At 41.1% G+C, this 21070-nt stretch overlaps 1 protein-coding gene across 4 annotated transcripts; it reads left to right on the top strand.

The window, feature by feature from the left end:
* The first annotated feature begins 1633 nt into the window (after positions 1 to 1633).
* On the top strand, positions 1634 to 17656 carry cpt1ab (carnitine palmitoyltransferase 1Ab (liver)). 4 transcript variants are annotated; one of them, XM_072385512.1, is made up of 19 exons: positions 1634 to 1739; positions 4450 to 4612; positions 5159 to 5301; positions 5923 to 6094; positions 6586 to 6687; positions 7021 to 7158; positions 7278 to 7355; positions 9157 to 9264; positions 9902 to 9989; positions 12067 to 12262; positions 13137 to 13325; positions 13408 to 13513; positions 13721 to 13837; positions 13959 to 14123; positions 14710 to 14841; positions 14966 to 15118; positions 15261 to 15374; positions 15628 to 15720; positions 15827 to 17656. In XM_072385512.1, exons 2-19 carry the CDS (start codon positions 4472 to 4474, stop codon positions 15911 to 15913), a joined length of 2322 nt encoding a protein of 773 aa, XP_072241613.1. In that variant the 5' UTR covers positions 1634 to 1739; positions 4450 to 4471; the 3' UTR covers positions 15914 to 17656. The 4 variants fall into 4 exon arrangements, with proteins under 4 accessions (XP_072241613.1, XP_072241612.1, XP_072241611.1 ...); XM_072385511.1 differs by lacking the exon at positions 1634 to 1739 and adding an exon at positions 2969 to 3103; XM_072385510.1 differs by lacking the exon at positions 1634 to 1739 and adding an exon at positions 2969 to 3176.
* Positions 17657 to 21070: the final 3414 nt, after the last annotated feature.

The raw sequence follows: 21070 nt of genomic DNA, 5'->3' as shown, positions 1-21070 counted from the left end.
GCCTAAAAGACAGCAGGCTGTCACGAGTATGTCCACAATTAAATCTACCGGAAAAATAAGGTTATTTTTTAAAACCCATTTTATCCTGTTTTGGTTTGGTTGTTGATGGCAGTTAACTTTCCAAACAACGTGATGCTACATTTGAGTATAACTGAGTGTAACTAAACTGGGGTCATTGTAACATTTTGACGTTGCTTTATAAAGTTACTGTTTTTTGTTTGTTTGTTTGTTTTTATTTACTTTTAAAGCGAGAATTTCATGAAAATGTATCGGAGGAAAACACTCTCCCCAGCAAGAAGGCATGTGTCACTCTCTGCTGGACAAACGTGAGACTCACAGGTAATACTGGTTTGTCTATGTGTGTTAAATGTTAATTATTTGCCTTGAAATCCCCACCACACACACACACACAATTTGCTATTATTTTATTATTTTGAGTTTGGATCGCGTTGTCTGTGGATGTTTTTATGTTTTATAATGAAATGTGGAGGTGAAATGTAAAGTGACTTCAAGTTGACGTATGTATGTGACGATATGTAAGTCAAGAAGCACCAGATGTGGACTAAAACATCTGGTCACAAAATAAGATACAATTCTTAAAAACACATGAATCTGGTGCTTCTTGACTTACATATCGTCACATGCATACGTCACCAGATGTGGCTACGTTTTCTAGTCCCTGACAAAGTACCAAGGTTCGTTAAAATGATGTGACTTAATTTTTCTGGCATTGAGTAAATGTGCAAAACCAACAGATGGTCTATAAACTGCATACAACTGCTTAAATGAACAGAAATTTTATATTTGGCTAAAAAAAGGCAGAATTACCTATTATACCTACGATATTCCAATTGTTATCTCTTAAAAAACAATATTTTAGATAAACAAACAGTTTCTTAGAATATTTGAAAGGAAAAATAATAAATCCACTGATTCAGATTTAGAAAAAAAAGATCTCATCATCTAGAACTTACAATACATATGTCTATGGGGTGTGTATATTTTATTTTACTGCAGTGTGTTTTAAGAAAAATGTTTTACCTCCATCATACGTCTTACTGTGCTGCACCATTGTAATAAGTAGTGCGGTAATTCATTAGGTGGGCTTAGTGACAGTTATGACCAGCTTATTGGCTACAACATTGGTTTGAATTAAAAGGATGCAATACAAAAACAAGCCTAATCAGGCATGCTTAAGGCTCATGCTCTGCTGCAAAGAGCCGGAGGACAAGGGCATATTTTTACAGTATTTTCAATCAATCATAAAACAGGAATTCCAGGTTGGGGCACTTTATCCATTTCAAACTATTTCTAAATCTCCCAGAAATGTTAGTGTTTCTGTGGACTTGTCGTATTGTCACACCTTGTTTAAAGACTGCCTGCATATTGATCCAATCAACGCGCTCCCAAACAACCTGGGTGCACCGAGTGCCCCTGCTGTCCTTGATGTCATCTGGCATCTGGACCCCATTGTATTTTTCCACTGGTCACCTGCTCCGTGTTGGTCATGCAACACTTTCCGTTTCACTGGAGCCCTCTAGGAGGCGCTATTTCAACCACGGCTCGTTCAGGATAACAAAAGACGAGGCATGTGACGTAGCTGGAGGGGGCGTCCTTGGATACAAGTCAGTCAAGTCTCCCATTAATGCATATTGGTACCATTAACAGCCCCTCCACACAGGCATTCGTGTTCCATCCTCTTCCAAGCAGAGAGCCTCTCAGACTGATAAAAAGCGTCGGTGAGCAATCTTTCCTCTTTTCAGTGCGTGTCTGCTTGTCCGTGCGTGGGTTTCTCAGCTGTTTTCGAAGTTCTCCTTTTAAAACGTCGCTGCAGAGGTTGAGGGGGAGCAGAAAAAGTCAAAAGGAACCAAGTGAAAGCTCACCTCCACCGCAGAGTTGAGGTTAAAGTCGGTGTGTTGTATTTACGTGTCGGTGAATTTCCGGCCTTCGCATTTCATATAACCTGAAGGTTTGTTGTGAGCTTGTTTGGCCTGTAGCAGCAGGAAGTCACTTTCATTCTTTTAACACTGAAATCCATAAATGTCGCTCATTGTAACAGCTGGTTGGGACCATAGATGCCTCCACACTGTTAGAGTCCAACTGCTTTTGTATTGTGACTTTCTACGCTATTGTATTGTCCGACTATTGTGTTGTTAATCTGAACGATTCCAGGTACAGACCCGGTGGTAATTAGGGTGTTGTTGCTCAGGACACGAATGTAGGCAAAAGTCCAAAGAAAGGTCATTCATTGACCCGCACTTGCCAGCTCTGTTACACTATGTAACTCTTGTAATGATATCATTCAGTGTCTGTGTACCAAACATGTGCCCAAATATGTGGAACTGTTTTATAGTGTCGAATTAAAGAAGGTGTGAGTGTGTAGAAATGTCACCTGCCTGTGAAGGCCGCGGTGTCCTTACAGCATGAGCACGGTTGCATTCAGAGTGCGACTCTTCATGGGGTGGGAAAGGGTTTTGATGAAGTAAAAATGGCATTTTGTGCTGACGTTGGGGTGCTCACGCGTGACCCCATTTCACACAGACCACGTGGGCAGGGCACCTGACCTGTAAACTATAAGATTTGATTGTGTGTATCGTATAAATGTATATCAAATATTGCAGCTGGAAATGTTGGCAGTAACATCCAGATCCGCTCCATTCAGTGTGAACAGACAGGAGGCAGTTGGCATGATTTACAAACACTGCACAAGGTTTTGCATTTTTTTTCCCGACATACAGAAACGGATAAACGGCTGTTACACGAGAAATTAGCCTATCGGTGGCTTCATTGAAGGCACATATACTTTGCCAGCTGGCGGACGAGCATTTCCGTGTACAGTGTTGACAGTTCGTCCGGTATCTAAGCGGCGCGGTGCGGCGCGGCGCGGCGCTGCGCGGCGCGGCGACCTTTCCCCCAGTTTCTGCGGCGCAGGGTGGATCATGTGATGCTGGAAAGTAGCTGGGGGAAGGGACTGGCTGCTGAAACACTGCTCTGTGGATGCGCCCTCCGAGGACTGCAAACGTAGTAACGACGTGTCCTGCTTCCAGATTGCTCCCGTTGATTGAAATACAAACGGATTCTGGAAAGAAGCATTTCTCCTCGGGTAGAACTGGGAGCTCTGCAGAGACGAAGCCTAGCCTCAGTGCTTTGTGTGGTCAAGGGAAGGCGTGAATAACGTGCGTACAGGTTTTTATGGACTTTACAGCCTGAAATGTGCTGCTCATGTTTGAGGTTAAGTTGATATTTAGGCCAAGCTTCCATTCTTTGAGGGTCGAGGGCCAGGGGGGTTATCCCCAATGAATGAATTATTAAGAAGAAGTTCTGGTGGTTATCTGGCAATGAAATTTTCATGCGATGTGGGTGAAGATTTTGTTATAAAGTCAATTTCACGTCGAATTTACACGTGTATCAGAAAGATTTAAATCTCTTAGATGGTGTAAATACTCCAGACCTCTGCTGCTGATCCCCAGCTGCTCAACAGAAACTTTACAATATTTGCTATTTTATTGATTACCTTCAAATCTTTTCAGCACTCTGAAAGTGTGTCCCTCACATGTTATATTTTGAACTTATGAAGAAACTCATTTTGTTTTGCAATGAAATGCCATAACTTGTGTTTTCTTTTTTTTTTTTTTTAATTTTATCTTTTATCAGGCGGATCTGGTTTATGCAATATGACCTGGCACCATTTGCATAATCATGCTTCCGAATAGATAGAGAAAGAAACCACACAAACCAAATACCAAGCCTTGGCTCTTGCCCTTGCCACGTACAACTTTGTTAAATCACATGTTGGCTCACTTGCGATGTGACCGAAAAGTGATCTACCAGATACAGTTTTCATAGCATCCATCCTCTTTGGTTATCAAAGATGAGATAGCACATATTAACCAGTTCGAGATGAATAACTCTGTGTCAGAAATCACAATAACTAAATTCAAAAGTGCTTGAATCGCCACCTCGTCAAGTGATTGTGCTCCAGTTAAACTCTGTAACAGATCAACTAACGCCAGGTTAACTCGTGTTGTGTTTGAGATGTGTGGGAAAATCCAATAAGAATCCATTCTCACTCAGTGGTTTCCATACAGTTAACTTAAACTGATTAACCCATAAATGAGGTAATGAAGGTAATTTACAGAATTGTGACAGAAGCTGATCAATATGAGAGGCTCTTCTGTTGCTTTACAACAACTATTCAAAGCCTCGTCCAGATTTCCCAATGCGGACGTTCCTGGGCTGCAGATTTGCACTTTCTCTCATCTCTCTAACTCAGGTTAACCTTCTAGATATAAAATATATACTTGATATAAAGTCAGACTAACTGTTGGGACAAGAACTGGTCTCAGTAGCAGCTGTTTCTCATCTCCATCTAACCTTATGTGTGATATATAATCTTTGTTGTCACTTCCACCCTGCTCACTCTGTAATCCTGTGCTTTCCTTCCTCCAGTGAGTGTACAGTAGCAGCCACCATGGCAGAAGCTCACCAGGCGGTGGCCTTTCAGTTCACAGTCTCTCCTGATGGCATCGACCTGCATCTATGCCATGAAGCTCTACGCCAGGTCTACCTGTCTGGCCTTCACTCCTGGAAGAAAAGGTTCATCCGCTTCAAGGTGAAACCATATGTCAGACAGACAGTTGAGCAATGTCCAAACGGTTATCTTGATAGAGAGGGAAACTCTGATGAGCTTTGACTGAGTTCCTGTGATTCTTTGTTGCCTGCTTCTGATGTCTCTCAGTAGTCACCGGCCTTTTCTGTTCTCAGTCTGTGTTCAGCCAACAAACAACATCATAAGAGCCCAAGTAATTCTGTGCTTTTGATCCAATTGTTGCTCCACTGTAAATCTGTTTACTGAGCTATATTAACCTGCTCACACTAGAAGGTCACCCTGTCGTGCAGCCAACTGTTACAGTAACCTTCCGGTCTGTTTGTTGGGATCTAACCTTTGGCCCAGTTTTATGTTTGCACACAGTCATACTGAATCATTCAAACCCAAAAGACCTGCAAGCATTTCTTTATAAACCCAAAAGACCTGCAAGCATTTCTTTATACAGTCATCGTTTGGTTAGGGATGACTTACATCATGTGTCGCACATTGTTTTCTCCTGTGACCCTGTCTGACCTAATGTCATTCTGCGTTTGGCACACATTTTCACAGAATGGAGTAATGACTGGTGTGTACCCGGGCAGCCCGGGAGGGTTCATGGTAGTGGTTGTGTCCTACATGTCCTTCAATAAATATAAACAGCTGGATCCATCGCTGGGGTTGATTGCCAAGTTGGGCGAACACATGCCCATCAGGTAAGGTTTTGTCATGTGTTTTTGTTTTTGTACAGGCATAGTGGGGACACCTCTGAACATGTGCAAAGACAAATGGCTTGGTTGTTGTTAATAATTACAGGCACAAAAGAAATGGTTAACTATGGTTAATAAAAAGATAAATCTTGACATTTATTCCAGCCATCCATCCATCACATATTTCTTGCTGTTGTTGTACACATTTGGATAACCTGGTGATAAAAGCCACGCTACGTTTTTAATAAGCATCATAAACCTGGCTTCACGAGGTCCAGGACTTTGTCAGGTGTAGCGTGTTTCTGCAGGCATATGTGTGTTGTAGGATAAGTATTGCAGCGGTTATCAGTGATGGTTTGCTCTGTCTTTGTTGACTTTGGACTGAGCCAAGTCTGGCAGCTGTTATGAGACTATAATTGTTCATTATTTTCCCGTGTGTTATTGTTATGCACAATGTCCTTTTAGTGCTTTAAAATGACTAATTAATCAATAAAGTTGATGTTTTTAGTTTTAACTCCAATTAGATCGGCCTTTTTTGTGTCCCCCAAACCGTTGGATAAAAAATAGAAAAGTTTTGATTTGACCCTGTTATATTGTTCAACCCTCTCTCTGTTTTTCTGTCCACAGTCAATATATGTCCACAGATAACCAGAAGATAGTTGGGGGAGTTCTGGTGGGCACGGGCCTGTGGGTCACCATAATCATGATTATGAGGAGTGTCCTGAAGTCCCTGCTGTCATGGCATGGCTGGATGTATTCACGCCACGGGTCTTTGTCCTGGTCCACTCGTGTGTGGATGGTGAGAGTGAATGTGCTCCTTTATTGAACTCTCTTAATAGACAGAGTACAGTTTTATTTATATCTTACCGTGACCCCATTGTTGATCTAGCTTAACAACTTCTAACCAACTTTTGCAAGATGGTGAATATTAGCATATTCCATATAAAGAAGGGTTCATTTTTTACATTTCTATTATAATTCTGATGTTGTGCTGTTGGGCTGCATCTGATATGTGCATGATGCGTTATTATAATCGTATACATTGTTTATTAGTTTGATCTTGTTCATTTGAAGCCTACTTTGTGGGACAAATGGAGGTGAAAAGTTAAAACTCAGTTTATTCTCTGGGTTCGGGCAAAGGTGCAGTGTCATTCTCGCTACTTTTATCCTTTTATTTTGACCCACTTGTTACTTCTTTGCACTTTGCCTCATGCCCTGCAGGTTACAATGAAACAAAAGTTTAACTTCTTAACTCCTTTGCCCTTGTCTTATCTTTTTACGTATGTGCAGTTACTGGTGAAGATATTCTCTGGCAGGAAGCCAATGCTCTACAGTTTCCAGAACTCGCTGCCTCGCCTGCCTGTTCCCTCTGTCGAGGATACCTGCAGACGGGTAATTCCCTTTTGTTACATCCGGACTGAACTGTTATCTTGAGCACATTGGAATGAGATGAAGGTTTATGTTTGGAAGACAATTAGAGGTGAAATGACACAAATTGCCTGTTAGTGCTTATCCAGTTTCATAGAAAGTAGTTGTGTTTGTCTTATATAAAGTCGTGTGATACCACTGAGTTCCACACTACTCTGTTCATGTAAAAGCAGTGTTGGTACACTTCAGACACTTTTTCCAGTTATTTATTTATTTTGAATTCATTTCGGTCTGCCTGCTAACAGACTTTTGTCTGGCCTGTCATTAGCCCCTCTCTCTCTGTGACTCTTTTATCAGTTCCTGGATTCGGTGCGCCCACTGATGGATGACGAGCAGTTTGAAAGAATGAAGGACTTGGCTAAAGACTTCGAGAAGAATCTGGGACCCAGGGTGCAGTGGTACCTTAAACTGAAGTCCTGGTGGGCATCCAACTATGTAAGTTGGAGAGAATTTCCTTTCGTCACCACTCTTTAGTCGCAGGCATTCAGTCAGCTCACACTTTAAAAAGCAGTTGGTCTGATTATGTCCCTCTCGCTTCTCTCTGTCTGACACAGGTTAGCGACTGGTGGGAAGAGTATATTTACCTGAGAGGTCGTGGACCCATCATGGTCAACAGCAACTATTATGCCATGGTAAATCGTCTCTTATCATTTGTCTGTTTGCCAAAGATTACTTAATTGTGGCCTTTTTGTTTTTTTTAAGATTATCTAAAACACCTCACAATATCAGCTGTAACTTGCAACTGATTCTTTGAAAAGCTGAAGAGTTTTCTTTGATAGTCACTGCGTCACCTTGGATCATTAACACAAAATGTAACATAAGGACATAAACCCCCGTGTGTGTGTAGAAAGAAACAAACTGATGTTGTCTCAGGGGAACTTGTTACTGCTGCAGTGTTGCAGTCTTGGGATTTTGGCTGGCAAACGTGCAATCATTATACTACATGACAGTATAATACGGGATAACTGACCATCGTCAGTTTGCTATTGGCATTTTTTTGAGATGCCATCTTGAACTTCCAGTGATCAGTATGAGAGCGTGAGAGCGATAACACCAAATGTAACACACCTGCTCCCATCCACACCTGAGACCTTGTGACACTAACGAGTCACATGAGACCGGGGAGGGAAAATGGCTAGTTGGGCACAACTTGGACATTTTAACTTAGGGGTGTACTCACTTTTGTTGGTAGCAGTTTAGACATTAATGGCTGCGTGTGTAGTTATTTTGAGGGGACAGCAAATGTACTCTGTTATACAAGCTGTTCATTTGAATCGGTTTAGATGCATATCTGTATTAAAGTTTACTGCGATTGCTTTGACCCTTTGCTGTGTCCTCAGAAGCTGCCCCACAAACAGCCACTTAAACTTAAATCTGCATTCAAAAGCTTAAGTGAGGTTTTAGTATCTAATGTTAAAAATGTGGTTAGACTTATGGATTGTTGAGTTTTGTTTTTAAACTTTGAAATCTTAATTCAGCTCCTCGTTTTAGCTGTTATCAGTCCTTGGAGCCCTTGGGCTAGAATGCTCGTTTAAAAAAGAATGTCTTAAGTTGTTTTTTAAAAACATCGACAGAGTCAAGTGATCGCAAGATAAGTGGTAATTCATTCCACATTGTTGGTCCAACAACTTGGAAAGATGTGTCTCCTCAGGTCCTAAAGCGAGTGCGAGGGACCATCAATAGATGTTGATCAGAGGATCTCACACTATGCAAACTAACCTGTTCTTATCTCTTGATGAGCCTCGTGGAGGGTGCAAAAACAGGATGAACAATAAATACAGAAATGTTTTGGTTGGAAACATCTTGTGGCTGGGAAAATGATACCAAGTTTCACAAGAACAAAATGAAAAATGTTTTACTGGGAAAGAAGACCAAGTTTAACAAGGAATTAAATAAAATATTTCATTACAGGGTGTAACATCTTTCTTTAATTGCTTTTTATGTGAGAAACATGGTTACTTATTGACTGACATGCACACCCACCACTCGTCCAAAGCCCCCCCACAGAGAGATTCTGTGTGCAAGTCGTGGAACCAAAATGTAGTTCGATTGAAATATTTGCAACAGAATCACTTGATGAACCAGTCAGCTATCTCTCTCAAGGATGGTAATCTCAACAACTTGTGTCGGCTGCTTTCTTTTGTTTTTACATGAGGTGAAGCTGCTGTGGTTCAGGTTAAACAGATGATGGAATAATCCAGATAAAATCTTTACTGTCGTGACACGGTGGCCCAAAGCAGCTCAACAGAAGGCGTTCACTGCCACATTTTTTTCTTCTTCTTCCATAAATTGCCTCTCACATGCACAGACGGTGCTACTTGCAATGCTGATAAAATGATAAGTGCCCTGCCCTAATGCCCTTGCAGAAAGAGAGCTGGTTGAAGGAGTTATGACTGATTATTATTGATTTATTGCTGTTACTCTGCTCCACAGGATTTTCTTTACGTGTTTCCCACCCACATCCAGGCTGCTCGGGCAGGTAATGCCATCCATGCCATCATGCTCTACAGGAGAAAACTGGACAGAGCTCAGATCAAACCTGTGAGTATAGAGCTCCACGTGTCCTGCTTCACTCCTTTTATGATCTTGTTGAACTGAATTAATTTGCATACACTACTGAAGCTGTTAGATGAGTTACATAAGCATTTGCTTGACCACACCAGTAATGTAAATGTTTAACTTTCTAGTGTAGAATTAATTCAGTAATAGATGTTATCTCAGTGTGTTTGTCTCTTAAGTTTACAATGCAAACTGCTTATCTTTCATAATGTCTTGTATATGATTGTACAGATTATTGATATCTCACTTTGTGTTATTCTGACTTTGGAATGAGCCTTGCCCTGTGCTCTTTGTTTGTTTTAATGAAAGCACATTTGTGTTTGCCAGCAAGGCAACGATGGAGGCATTTTTTGAAGGCTCATTTAACAGACACTCAGATGTCAGTTTTTCCTGCACCTCTGTCAGTCCTTTGCACTTACCAGCCTGCATGATGCTGAAATGCAAATTACAATTTGCACAATAATGCCATATGTTGTGCAAATACACACTAAACTCTTACAAAGACCAGTTGTTGGTGTTTCTACAGACACCAGTGCATGAGCTCGCTCTGTTACACACTTAACTTCAGTTGTCTCTGTTTTACTGTTTTGTCCCTTCGCTGTGTCGGACGCTGCGTTAGATATACTTGCTGGCGAACAAGGTTCCTCTGTGTTCTGCTCAGTGGGAGCGAATGTTTAACACCTCCCGCATTCCTGGTGTGGATACAGGTAAGAGGAGGGCACATCTCCGCCGTGCCCTCTGACCCTTCTGCCATGCGACCCTAGGTGTTGCCACAGCAACAGCCCTTGAAAACCCTGACTCCTACACTCATTCCCAGCAGCACAGCTTTGAATAAGTCTTACTGGCTGTCGTAGATGTAAATATTCATATTAGTTTAAGTCTAGATGTCCTAAATTGATTGGTGGGAAAAATCTACTGTTGCATCAGGGCTTTGCTGGTGGTGTTGAGTTGGGAGTCAAATGGTTTTTGGACCTTGCTCATTCCTCTTTCCCTGGCATCCTTCTGAGGTCCTTCCCTTTCCTTATGATTGCTTGTCCAACCGATCCTCATCATCCCCTATCCGCTTCATACATGCTCTAGTCCATGTAGATGTTTGTCCGCTGCTGCTCTCTGGGGATTTTAGTGAATTACTTTGTCATCTCTGTGTTTGACTCTCCCCTTTTCCTCTTTCAGCTCATGCTCCTACACACTATTCCCATGTGCTCTTCCCAATACGAGCGTATGTTCAACACGAGTCGTGTCCCAGGTGTAGACACAGGTAGAGTCTTTAGCAGCGCCGTCTCCTTCACACTACTTCTCCTGTATGTCTCCTTGGGACATGTGTCCATCTGTTTGGATTAAGAATAATCCGACCTTCGTAAATTTGTAGTGCATGAGATTTTAGAGCTCTTAAAGGGCATTATGCTGACCTGAATACATAAAAAGATATATATGTATTCTTAAAAGGCAGTTTCTGGGTATTTGTTTCGTGTGCAGTTTGGCATGTAATGGAGCTCGAAAGGCTCCATTTGTTTCTGATTTGTGCTGCAGAAATGGTATGATTGTTTTAAAGTAAGCCAAACAACAACCTTCCTGGAAGAGGATAAGGTTTGTTGTTCAGATTTGGATAAAATAACATGCTATGTAGTGTACATTCAGTGTGTTGAGGTTCTTCATTGCATGAAATAACACTTGTCTTGTAAACAAGACTAGAACCAGATTTTGAACTGATTCAAAAGCCCAGAGCTCAATAGCTTGAGACCAGAACCATGAGCTGTGATCGTATGTAAATGTTTGAAAATGGTCAGTTTACACGTTGTACATTACTTAAGAACATGAAAAGCAGCATGATCCAGTGTTTTGCTTTAGATTGGCCCGTTTAATTTGAATACATGACAGTTTTCTAGATGTAATGTAGTATAAATGGTAGAATGTGAGTTTGGAGTTATCCATCTGGTTATGATACAGAAATATGAGAGTTGCTGTGTTAACTTATTCTGAAGCCAGTTCTGTTAATTATTTAGAGCCTGTATTCATATTGGTGGAGTTGTCCGTACTGTAAGGAAGCCCAGTAGGCTCAGTTTTATGTGGATGGGAGGTTGTTGTTCTTTTAGGTCCCCCTGTGCTGTAAGGATCTCCTCTCTTTATCTTGCCTGTAACAAAGCCAATGCTTGTTCCAACACTGAGTATCACCAAAGCATAATTAAAACTTTATAGTAAAGGTAATATGTAGGCAGAGCTTTTGAATTGGTGTCTCTTGGTTATGCACAGTGCTGCTCAAACAAACATTGCCTCAGTCATTGTGTTCCCATCCACCTCACCCCTGTCCCCAAATTACTCTCCTTTTTCATCTCACCTCCTGTATATCCCATTTCAAGCTCCCTGAGTTTTGTAACTAGATAGCCCCTTACCAGCAAGCAGCACATCACTTCAAATGTTTTACATGTTTAATAGAGAGATTCATGCAGCAGAATTAAATGTTGATTAATTATGTCATTTTTTTTTACAACAGAAATGTCGTTTTCGCATTATTTTTCTAGTGGGGCCATGAAGTAGTTACTAACAGCTCTGTTGTTCTCAGAAATGAAATAATATGACATTCATGCTTCATTTTGAGAAGCAAAAACTTAGTTTTAATTCTGCAAATTTAAATTTTTTGACTCCACACCCAAGTAACTCACGAAATTAGTGGTGTGCAAGAGTTTTTTTTAAGTTCCACCAAGATATATAAGCAAAAAACACATACAATACATAAGCTTTTGGATCAGCCCAAACTTTTTTTCAATTCTCTTTGTTTTTGCTCAGATATCCTTCAACACACGAACGAGAGCAAACACATCGCCGTGTACCATAAGGGCCGTTTCTTCAAGGTGTGGATGTTTTATGATGGACGGCTGCTGTTGCCACGGGAGATAGAGCAGCAGATGGAGAGGATCTTGGCAGACCAGTCGGAGCCTTTGCCAGGAGAGGAGAAACTGGCAGCACTTACTGCAGGGGACAGGTAGGTGGCTTTACAGATGGAGCTGGAGTCCATATTTAAGAGCATATATTTTCAATAGCCTCTTTCAGACATCGGTTGCACCTCACAGGTGGGGAAAAAAGACATCCGCTTTAACCCACCGCTGTTCCTCCACATATTTCACACATGCCAAACAGAGGTGCCTGCATTGCCGTGCCCTTACGCATCAAGCCGGAGTCGCAGAATCAGCTGAAATAGCAGCACCGCTGTTTAAAGCAGTGAGTTCCACTATGCCAGCTTCATCAGTGTCAGCACACACGAGGAAGGACCATTTCTCCTCTATTGTTGCCTTCTTTGCCTGGTCAGTGGCAGATCAACTCTGACCCCCGATTACGCCTCTGTACCCTCACACGACACAACATCAGTCCCGACTCTGAAAAGTAGCGAGCACTCTGAAATCCTGTGTCTGTGTGTGAACATTTAGCACACTGTACTCTAAGGTTATTCACTTAGGGTTATATCGTGTTGGGACTGAGTCAAACCATTTTAAGTACCTGAAAGTGGAAAATGCCATGACAAAAAGTACATTCTTTTTTCTGTATTGGCATCTTTACTCTAATGTCTTCTTATTCACATACTGACAAAAATGCTGTCATATGCTGGTTCTGCTGATGAAATGGGCCTGGACATGCCCTGTTACTGGCACAAAAATGCAACAAAAGGACTTCTCACTCTTGTCCCTGATGGTGAGAAACTTGCATCATCTCAAAACTCACTGCATGAGGTCTGTCCAAAACATTGTTAACCAACAAACACATGAACATATTTCCGAAATACTCCATTCATAGACTCATTTTGACCGTGGGCTTATGTGCACACTGGGTTTTCCACTCATATAAACCATATGTTTCTTTAGGACCCCTTGGGCAAATGCCCGTGACACCTACTTCAGCCGTGGGAAGAACAAACAGTCTCTGGATGCCATAGAGAAGGCCGCCTTCTTTGTGACCCTTGATGACACTGAGCAGCGCTATGATGTAGACAACAAAATCAAGTCGCTGGACAGCTATGCCAAGTCCCTGCTCCATGGGAAGTGCTATGATAGGTGAGACATATAAACCTGATTTTGGCTTACTTGAACTAAATTTCGAATAAACCTCAGGCACTGACCCTTAGTTTTCTTTCAGGTGGTTTGATAAGTCCTTTAATCTGATAGTTTTCAAGAATGGCACCATGGGACTGAACGCAGAGCACTCCTGGGCTGATGCTCCTATCATCGGCCATCTGTGGGAGGTACACTCGTATGTTTTTGCTGTGTGTTAAGCCTGCTTATGTCACAATGACTGTTTGGATTTAGAATAAATCAATATTTCAGAATACCCTGATATCACGAGCAACAGGAACAGAAGGAATGAATGAAACTAGCTCACTAATTTGAATGCTGAGAAATTGAATAATAAAATGTGACATCAGCTATATGAAAACTTCACTGTGTTGCAGCAAGTCCTTTGCATGGACCCTATTAAACTGGGATATACTGAGGATGGTCACTGCCACGGGGAGCCTCATCCCAACCTGCCAGGTCCTCAGAAGCTGCAGTGGGACATCCCTGCTGAGGTAGGCCTGCAGGAAATGTTCATTCTATGATTTGAAATTCATCATTTGCTGTATACATGTGATACTAATCATGAAGGCTGTATTTACCAAGTAAAACAAACAATTGTATAACACTTTCTAGTGCCAGGAAACTATCGAGAGGTCACTGACAGTTGCCGAGAGTCTGGCCAATGATGTGGATTGCCACATTATTCCCTTTGATGATTTTGGAAAGGGGCTGATTAAGAAGTGCCGCACAAGTCCTGATGCCTTCATCCAGATTGCTCTACAGCTGGCCCATTACAGAGTAAGTGTACTGTGTCAGTGTATGATTTAGAATAGGGATGAAGCACAATACATATAATGTAACAGATATAGCCAAAAGCTCTTTTTAATCTGCTATCCTGGGAAGAGCCAAATTAAATAATGTGCAGAAGAATGCTTTTTTTTTTACTCCATATAGTGTTTGAACTTGTGATATTACCAAATATTTTATAATCCAAACTTAAACCCTTTTAAAATTTTAGCAGATGAGAAAGTGGTGCTTGATCACAGCCTTCTTTATCACCACCAGAGGGCAGTCACAGCCAGCCAACCAGGATCTAACTCAAAAATGTTTAATTTATTTACCTATTAATTTATTCAGATTCATTTTGAGGATGTTTTCTTTTTGTTAATGTTTGAGTTTATGTGATTAAACGCATTGCAGTCAAGTCGACAATCTTGAGTCAAAGAAGAGTTAGTTTGGTATTGCAGTTTATAGACGTGTAATGGTAATTTCTTTTGAAATGATCAGTATGTTGAGAATATACTGCTGACAGATTGATAGTTTGTAAAAAACCTCCCTCTGGAGTCTCTTTGAAATAATGCTGATTTATGTTCCTCCTCAACAGGACAAAGGGAAGTTCTGCCTGACGTACGAAGCCTCCATGACGCGCTTGTTCCGTGAAGGTCGAACAGAAACCGTGCGCTCCTGCACCGTGGAGTCATGTGACTTTGTTCGTGCTATGATCAGAGATGAGACGGTACGCTTTTTACCTCTACAGTGCTGCTGACTGTTGTTGTTGACTGAGTGTTTTCCCAGCGTGCAAACTTCGCTCTTTTGTTTCCTTTTCATGTTTCACTCTTCTGTCTTCATTGTCATCACAGACAGAAGAGCGCCTCAGGTTGCTCAAAGTGGCAGCAGAGAAACACCAAAGCCTGTATCGTTTGGCAATGACGGGACAGGGCGTCGATCGCCACCTTTTCTGTCTCTATGTGGTTTCCAAATACCTGGGAGAGGAGTCGGAATTCCTTAAGCAGGTATGAGATATTGTTCTGAGCTTTTTGGTGGGGGATTAATATTAATTTCTCTTGTAAATCACAAACGATGTGGTTGTCTGTATGAATCTGTGTTACATTATGGCCAGGAAGCAGAGCAGATCTGTGATCCTTTTACGTTTAGGTCCTGTCGGAGCCGTGGAGGCTGTCCACCAGCCAGACCCCTCTGCAGCAGGTCGACCTGTTTGATCTAGTCAAACACCCAGAATATGTGTCCTCCGGAGGTGGATTTGGTCCAGTAAGTACATGTTTATCAGTTAATAGTCATTTTTAAAGTTTGAATGAAGATGGTTGTGCAGTCCTCTTATTCACATCATGTCAATCATACAGTTTGAGGCTTCTCTAGATCCTTGAATATTTCATCAAGATACAACAATCTTAGTATTAGTAAAACATACCTGTTCTGTTTTAATGCATGCCCTTTTAACAGGAAACGTGCCCTGTGGCTCAGATTAAACATTTATCTGTTTTTTTTTTTCTTCGTTCACAAGGTGGCTGACGATGGTTATGGCGTCTCCTACATCATCGTTGGTGAAGATCTCATCAACTTCCACATCTCCAGCAAACACTCAAGCCCAGAAACTGTACGTTTCTTAATTGTCCGTTTAAACAGACATTTATCCGTTCGTGTTCATTATCATAGGCTTTCTAAAATCTAAAATATTCTTTGCTCCTTTGGCTTCTTTTTAGGACTCGCACCGTTTTGGCACCAACATCAGACAGGCCATGCTGGACATGCTGGATCTCTTCCATCTTGAGAAGAAAGCTATTAAATGATGGTGCTTTTTACAGGCAGAATGAACACAAAAACCTGTTTTAGCAAAACATAGATTCTAACGGAAGCTTGTAAAAAATCAGTTTTTAGGTCCAGGATTATTTTAAGTTAATTGATGTTAAAAAGAAGAAGAAAAAAAAAAGGATTGTTGAAAGGTGTTTGGACACATTACATTCACTGTTTGTGAGCCAATTATATGTACTATATGTTCAGGCAAAGTGCTTTTGGTACAGGTTGTGCACAGATCAAAGTATTTATTTACATGACTGTACTTTCTGGTGCCTTAGTTACCTACCAATGTAAAAAGGGCAAAAAGGGAGGAAAAATTCTAGCCTGGGATCAAGTCTGTATCAGCACAGTGAATGACATTTTATCTGAAGGTTTGTTAAGTTGCATCATCTAATCTTTACTAATGCTTTAAGTTGTGAGGTGGTGCAATATGTGTTAGTTTTGATCCTCATCATGTGTATTCATGTTTTAAGTTTAATCAAGCCTCCTCAGCTGCAGCTCCCGGGTTGCATGTAATCGACCAAAGCAGCAAACTTGATGTTAAATATCAAGAGATTTTTTGTTGCATGGTGTCTGCCAATTTCATACTGTTAAGTTAAAATGGAGGATGAACAGCTGTACCACTGGCATAAAATCATTGATGATTGTAAATATTCCGTTTTGATCAAAGAAGCCTGTATCAGTGTCATTTTGCATACAGCGCAGAACAGGAAGCTGGTGCCACTGTCTCGTCTCCGTTGCCTTCCTCATACAAGTGTACAGTCGGTGTGTTTGGACAGATGTAGCTGCTAAGATTTTGCGATGTAGTGGTGAAGGCAGGGAGTGTGTGTGTGTGTGCGTGCGTTTGCGTGGCATTTTCATACTCAGGTTTTGCTTGGCCTGTGATAAAGTGCTGGCTACAGCACCGAAATATTAGTGCTTATTCTGACAAGCTACAGTAGAAGCCGAAATGCAGTACAATGCCATGCAGCCCCCAACAAGCTGATGTGTATTATAGCTTGAGGCCTGCAGCAGAGGAGAGGACTCACAGCACACAGTGTGGCCAACTTGAACTTTTCTCCTGATCATTAAAACAACCGCATTAACCCTACTTACACCATGTTTTGCACTTGGTGGTTGCCCTGCAAGTTCAAAGATACCCGTACCTATCTACCTGGGTAGATTGAAACTTTTATGAGCAGTCTGTCGAGTTGCCAGTTACAATATGTCGGTGTTGTTGCTGTTGCGTAGTCCAGATGAGGCAGATAATCACATCAGGGCTCTTGGGTTCTCTAAAGCTGTAAAGACTCATTGTTTCTCACGGAGTTACTCTCGAGAAAAGCAATTATAGTCTGATTTGTCATGTATAGGGATGCATTTTTTTATGTATATGTTGTCAGTCCCTCATATTTATTTTTCTGGATTTTAAGCTCTTAATTCACACGCAACATATTTACCAGCTGAATGTGGACGAATGATAAGCACTAAGTTCAAGCTTTTCTGATTCAAAAAGTAAACCCAATGCTTGTGTTCTTTTCTTTTGTTTTTGACTTGACATTTTTATTATCAGACTTTGCCAGTACCTTGTAGGTGACTTTTTATCTCGGTAGACCTCTTGTTTACACTGCTGCATGGTTTTTGAAGCTAAAGCTGTATATGTTTGCCTTTAATTTAAAGATGTGTTAAAAAATTGAAATAAAGACAAGCAGCTGATACACCAAACAAAGTTTTAACAATAAAGCGAATGTCAGACAGCTGCATGTTTCCTCTTACATTGTGTTTATGTTTTATATATGTATGTTTTTTATCACTTTAGAAAGAGAAGCACAGTTTTCATCGTTACTTAGGGTACTGTGATTCTAGACGCTAACATTGTGACGTAATAAACTTTTGGATAAAGCTTAGATTATTGATGAACTATTACAGTAGCCTCAGGATAAAAACTATAAACAGCAGTTTGATTAAGAGATGAATGTTTGTATTATTCCTTCTGGAAAATGTCCGTCCTGAGGTTTTTATTTCTCAAATTTGAAGATTTGCTTACCTCTATTCATGTTAATGGCTTCATGGGATACTACTAAAACATAGCAGAGCGTTGGACGAAATGCTCAAATCTGCATGTGAATACCCTCACAGTTACAATGCCATGCATCAGTGTATGTTCATTAACTTAGCTTGATGTGCTTGCAATCATATTTTAAAAAAACACAAGGTGCACATGATGCTGTGCAGGTATTTGTCCATTTTGGAGCCATAAAATCTTAGCTGATAAATGTAACGAGTCATATTGAGAGGTGTGATGTCTACCAAATAACACCACAAACAGTCCATTTTAAACACACTCTTCTGACTAGTGAAATATAACACACAGTATCTGACTGATACTAGCATGGATCCATAGATTGTAAAAGAAATTATTGCACTTCTGGCCCCAAATTGTAAACCAAGGCAAAGGTGACTCCATTCTGCATTCTATCTTACAACCAGGAGGGGGCAGCACCTGAAATTGTAGAAATATTAAGGTTGAAGTCTGTTGGAAAATGCCTTTATTTCTTAGTGGATTTGAGACCCCAGGATGATTTTTTTTTCTTAGGATAGGGCTGCACGATGTTTAACCTACAGGTATGTGTAGTTACTATGTTTCTCAGATCCTCCACTCGCTTTGAACAGAACGATACTCGAGGCTTCAAAAGTCCACAAACCTAAGGCTGGCATCATAGTAGATTCAGCCACCTATTTTATGCAGTCTTAAGATTGGTTCAGAAGCTGTGACACAGTAAGAAGAACACTGCTGTGACTGGTTGTTATTATTAAGGTAGTTTGGGTCAGACAGCACAGCTGATGCAGTCTCGCACCAAAGGTATTTGCTTAAAGCCTGACCAAAAACAGTCTTCACCTGAATTATGCAAATTATCATGCAGGGATGTCACCAAATCACAGAAGAAAGGCTTGCATTTCAAACAAAGCATTTCAGGCAATTCAGAGGCTGCTTCTTTGTGGGAAGGAACAGTTCTCTTTAATGCTGAATTTCCATTTTTATCCCAAGATACAATCAATTCATCCATCCATCCGTCCATGTTCTACACACGCTTAATCCAATTCAAAGCCAAGAGTGGGCTAGAGAGTCTCCCAGCTGCCATTGGGTGAGATGCAGGGTACACCCTGGACAGATTGCCAGGCCATCGCAAGGCCACCCAGAGACAAATGAGACACAACCATGCACTCTGTCCTTACATACCTTTCACATAACTAAAGAAGTTGAATTAGTTAGTTGCAAGACATTTAAACGATTAGGCTGGTGTAATTAAGAATCTCACTCATAGACAAATGCCATGTGCCTTGCAGCTTAAATCTAGTTTATCTTGTTCTTGAGTGTTCGATCCTCCCCCATCTGCATCAAAGGTTATGTGCTCACAGCTATGTTTAAAAGTTTTTCTTAGTTCTGACAATTTGTAAACCTGGTAGTTTGAAACTGGTCTGGTGTGAAAATGAGATCTTTCCTTCCTTAGCTGAGTGTTTATTTAATCATAGAAGAGCTGGCTGATGGCATTCGCCTGCCATATGAACAGGTGGTTAGGCTCAAGTGGACAGCACCAAGGAGCCAGTTCCGTCTCTGGGGTATTAATAAGTTCCTCCACTCAGGCTGTTCAGGGTGCATTCAGTGATTAACTCAATTTAAACTGAAGATATTTACAAGACATCATGAGGTGATGGATTTCCAAAGAGAGCAGACAGGAAGTCATTACATGTGGCTGTTTTCATTCGAGCTCCTGTGCTACAACCTTATTTTTCACTCTCTGTTTCTTTTCCATACACACACCTCCACAATGGTACCTTCTCCCCCCAATGTCATCCCACTCTGAGCTTCCGATAGGAGGCTAACATTTCAAGACTACATTCCTGAGCTCTCTCTGCTCCTCACCTTCTCTGGGAGCCTAAAGTTTGGCCTCATGAGAAAAAGGATCCATTTCAAAGCCAGCTTTTTGTGTACATTTTTTTTCATGCTTTTGATGTCCTCATCAAAAGCATCAGTTGTGTCCAGGTTTTCAGCACATTAAAGAATATCTGATTAATATTTAGGCAAAGCCAAAATCAACTTTCCCTAGGTTTAAAATATTACATCAGGAAAACAATGACAAATCTATGAAGCTGTAGAGGCTGGCATGTGGACAACAAGTTTTTAGACTAGATTATGCACCTAATTGGCAAGCTGGAAAACCCATTTGTTCATGAGCAGACGGTGAAACCTAAAACCTTGACTTGCACTTTCTAAAAGTAGACTTTGGAGAGATCTGCTGCCTCTGCTTGTCACCAGTTTAATTCATGTGCCTCTCGCTCTACAACACGCTCAAAGAAAAGAGAGAAGCCAAAGTGGCCCATCCTGTTTTAAAGGTTTTTCATGCAAGATGGGAGTTGGGAGATTTAATTTTCTTTGGTGGTAAAGAGAGAATAAAACTGTTTGGTGCAATTGCTGCTACTGTATGCAGATCATTTATGTCATTCTTGATTTGGGTTTTGGCAGGACAGTTTGTTTTTCCTGCTCTGCTGGACAACTTATGTAAGGCTCTGTTATGCCCAAAATTAATTAGGTTGAATGTGACATGTGAATAAGGGGAAAATAATTGGACTGTTATATCCTGCTGCTAAGTGTTAGTTTCAGTGTGAATTTCTGGAATGAACTGGACTATTGTGCCATGGAACTCATGGAGGGACTTGGCAAAAATGTCAAATGTTTTTCATTCATTTCACACATAGGCATGAAAAAGAAAACTATATTTCTAAAGAATTCTGAATGTTATTGCATATTACCTGAAAATGAGAGCTTACATAGTATAGGTCATTTGGGGTTTTGTCCACAAAATAGCTCTCTAACCTCTGCTGTCCTCTGAGGAAGAGTCCTCTCAAGTCTCTCACGCTGTAACTTCATCACCGCACAAACTGTGGAGCCACACGAGTATGTCTCATGAATTTTATCTGGCTGAGAACAGCGCCAGATTTTAAAAAGTGCCATATGAATCTCAGTGATTAAGGAGAGGGTGTAAACGGAGAGGGTGAGCTTGGTGGTTGGGGTTGAGGGACACTGTATGTCTGTGGCCTGCTGCACCTGTCTGACTGCACTAAAGGAACGGGGACTGGGGCCTCAAGGTGGAACTTGGCCAAGTAGCAAGAGA

This window comes from Leuresthes tenuis, unplaced genomic scaffold (assembly GCF_036924035.1).
Source record: "Leuresthes tenuis unplaced genomic scaffold, fLeuTen1.0.hap1 SCAF_5, whole genome shotgun sequence".
Taxonomy (NCBI): domain Eukaryota; kingdom Metazoa; phylum Chordata; class Actinopteri; order Atheriniformes; family Atherinopsidae; genus Leuresthes; species Leuresthes tenuis.
The sequence above is the reverse complement of the archived record's forward strand: the minus strand, read 5'-3'. Positions and strand labels throughout refer to the sequence as shown.

Coding starts and splice junctions, on each gene's coding strand:
- cpt1ab (XM_072385512.1), top strand. CDS start 4,472: ATGGCAGAAGCTCACCAGGCGGTGGCCTTTCAGTTCACAGTCTCTCCT. Junction 9,265..9,901: donor ACAGAGCTCAGATCAAACCT/GTGAGTATAGAG, acceptor ACGCTGCGTTAG/ATATACTTGCTGGCGAACAA. Junction 15,119..15,260: donor AGTCGGAATTCCTTAAGCAG/GTATGAGATATT, acceptor TTTTACGTTTAG/GTCCTGTCGGAGCCGTGGAG.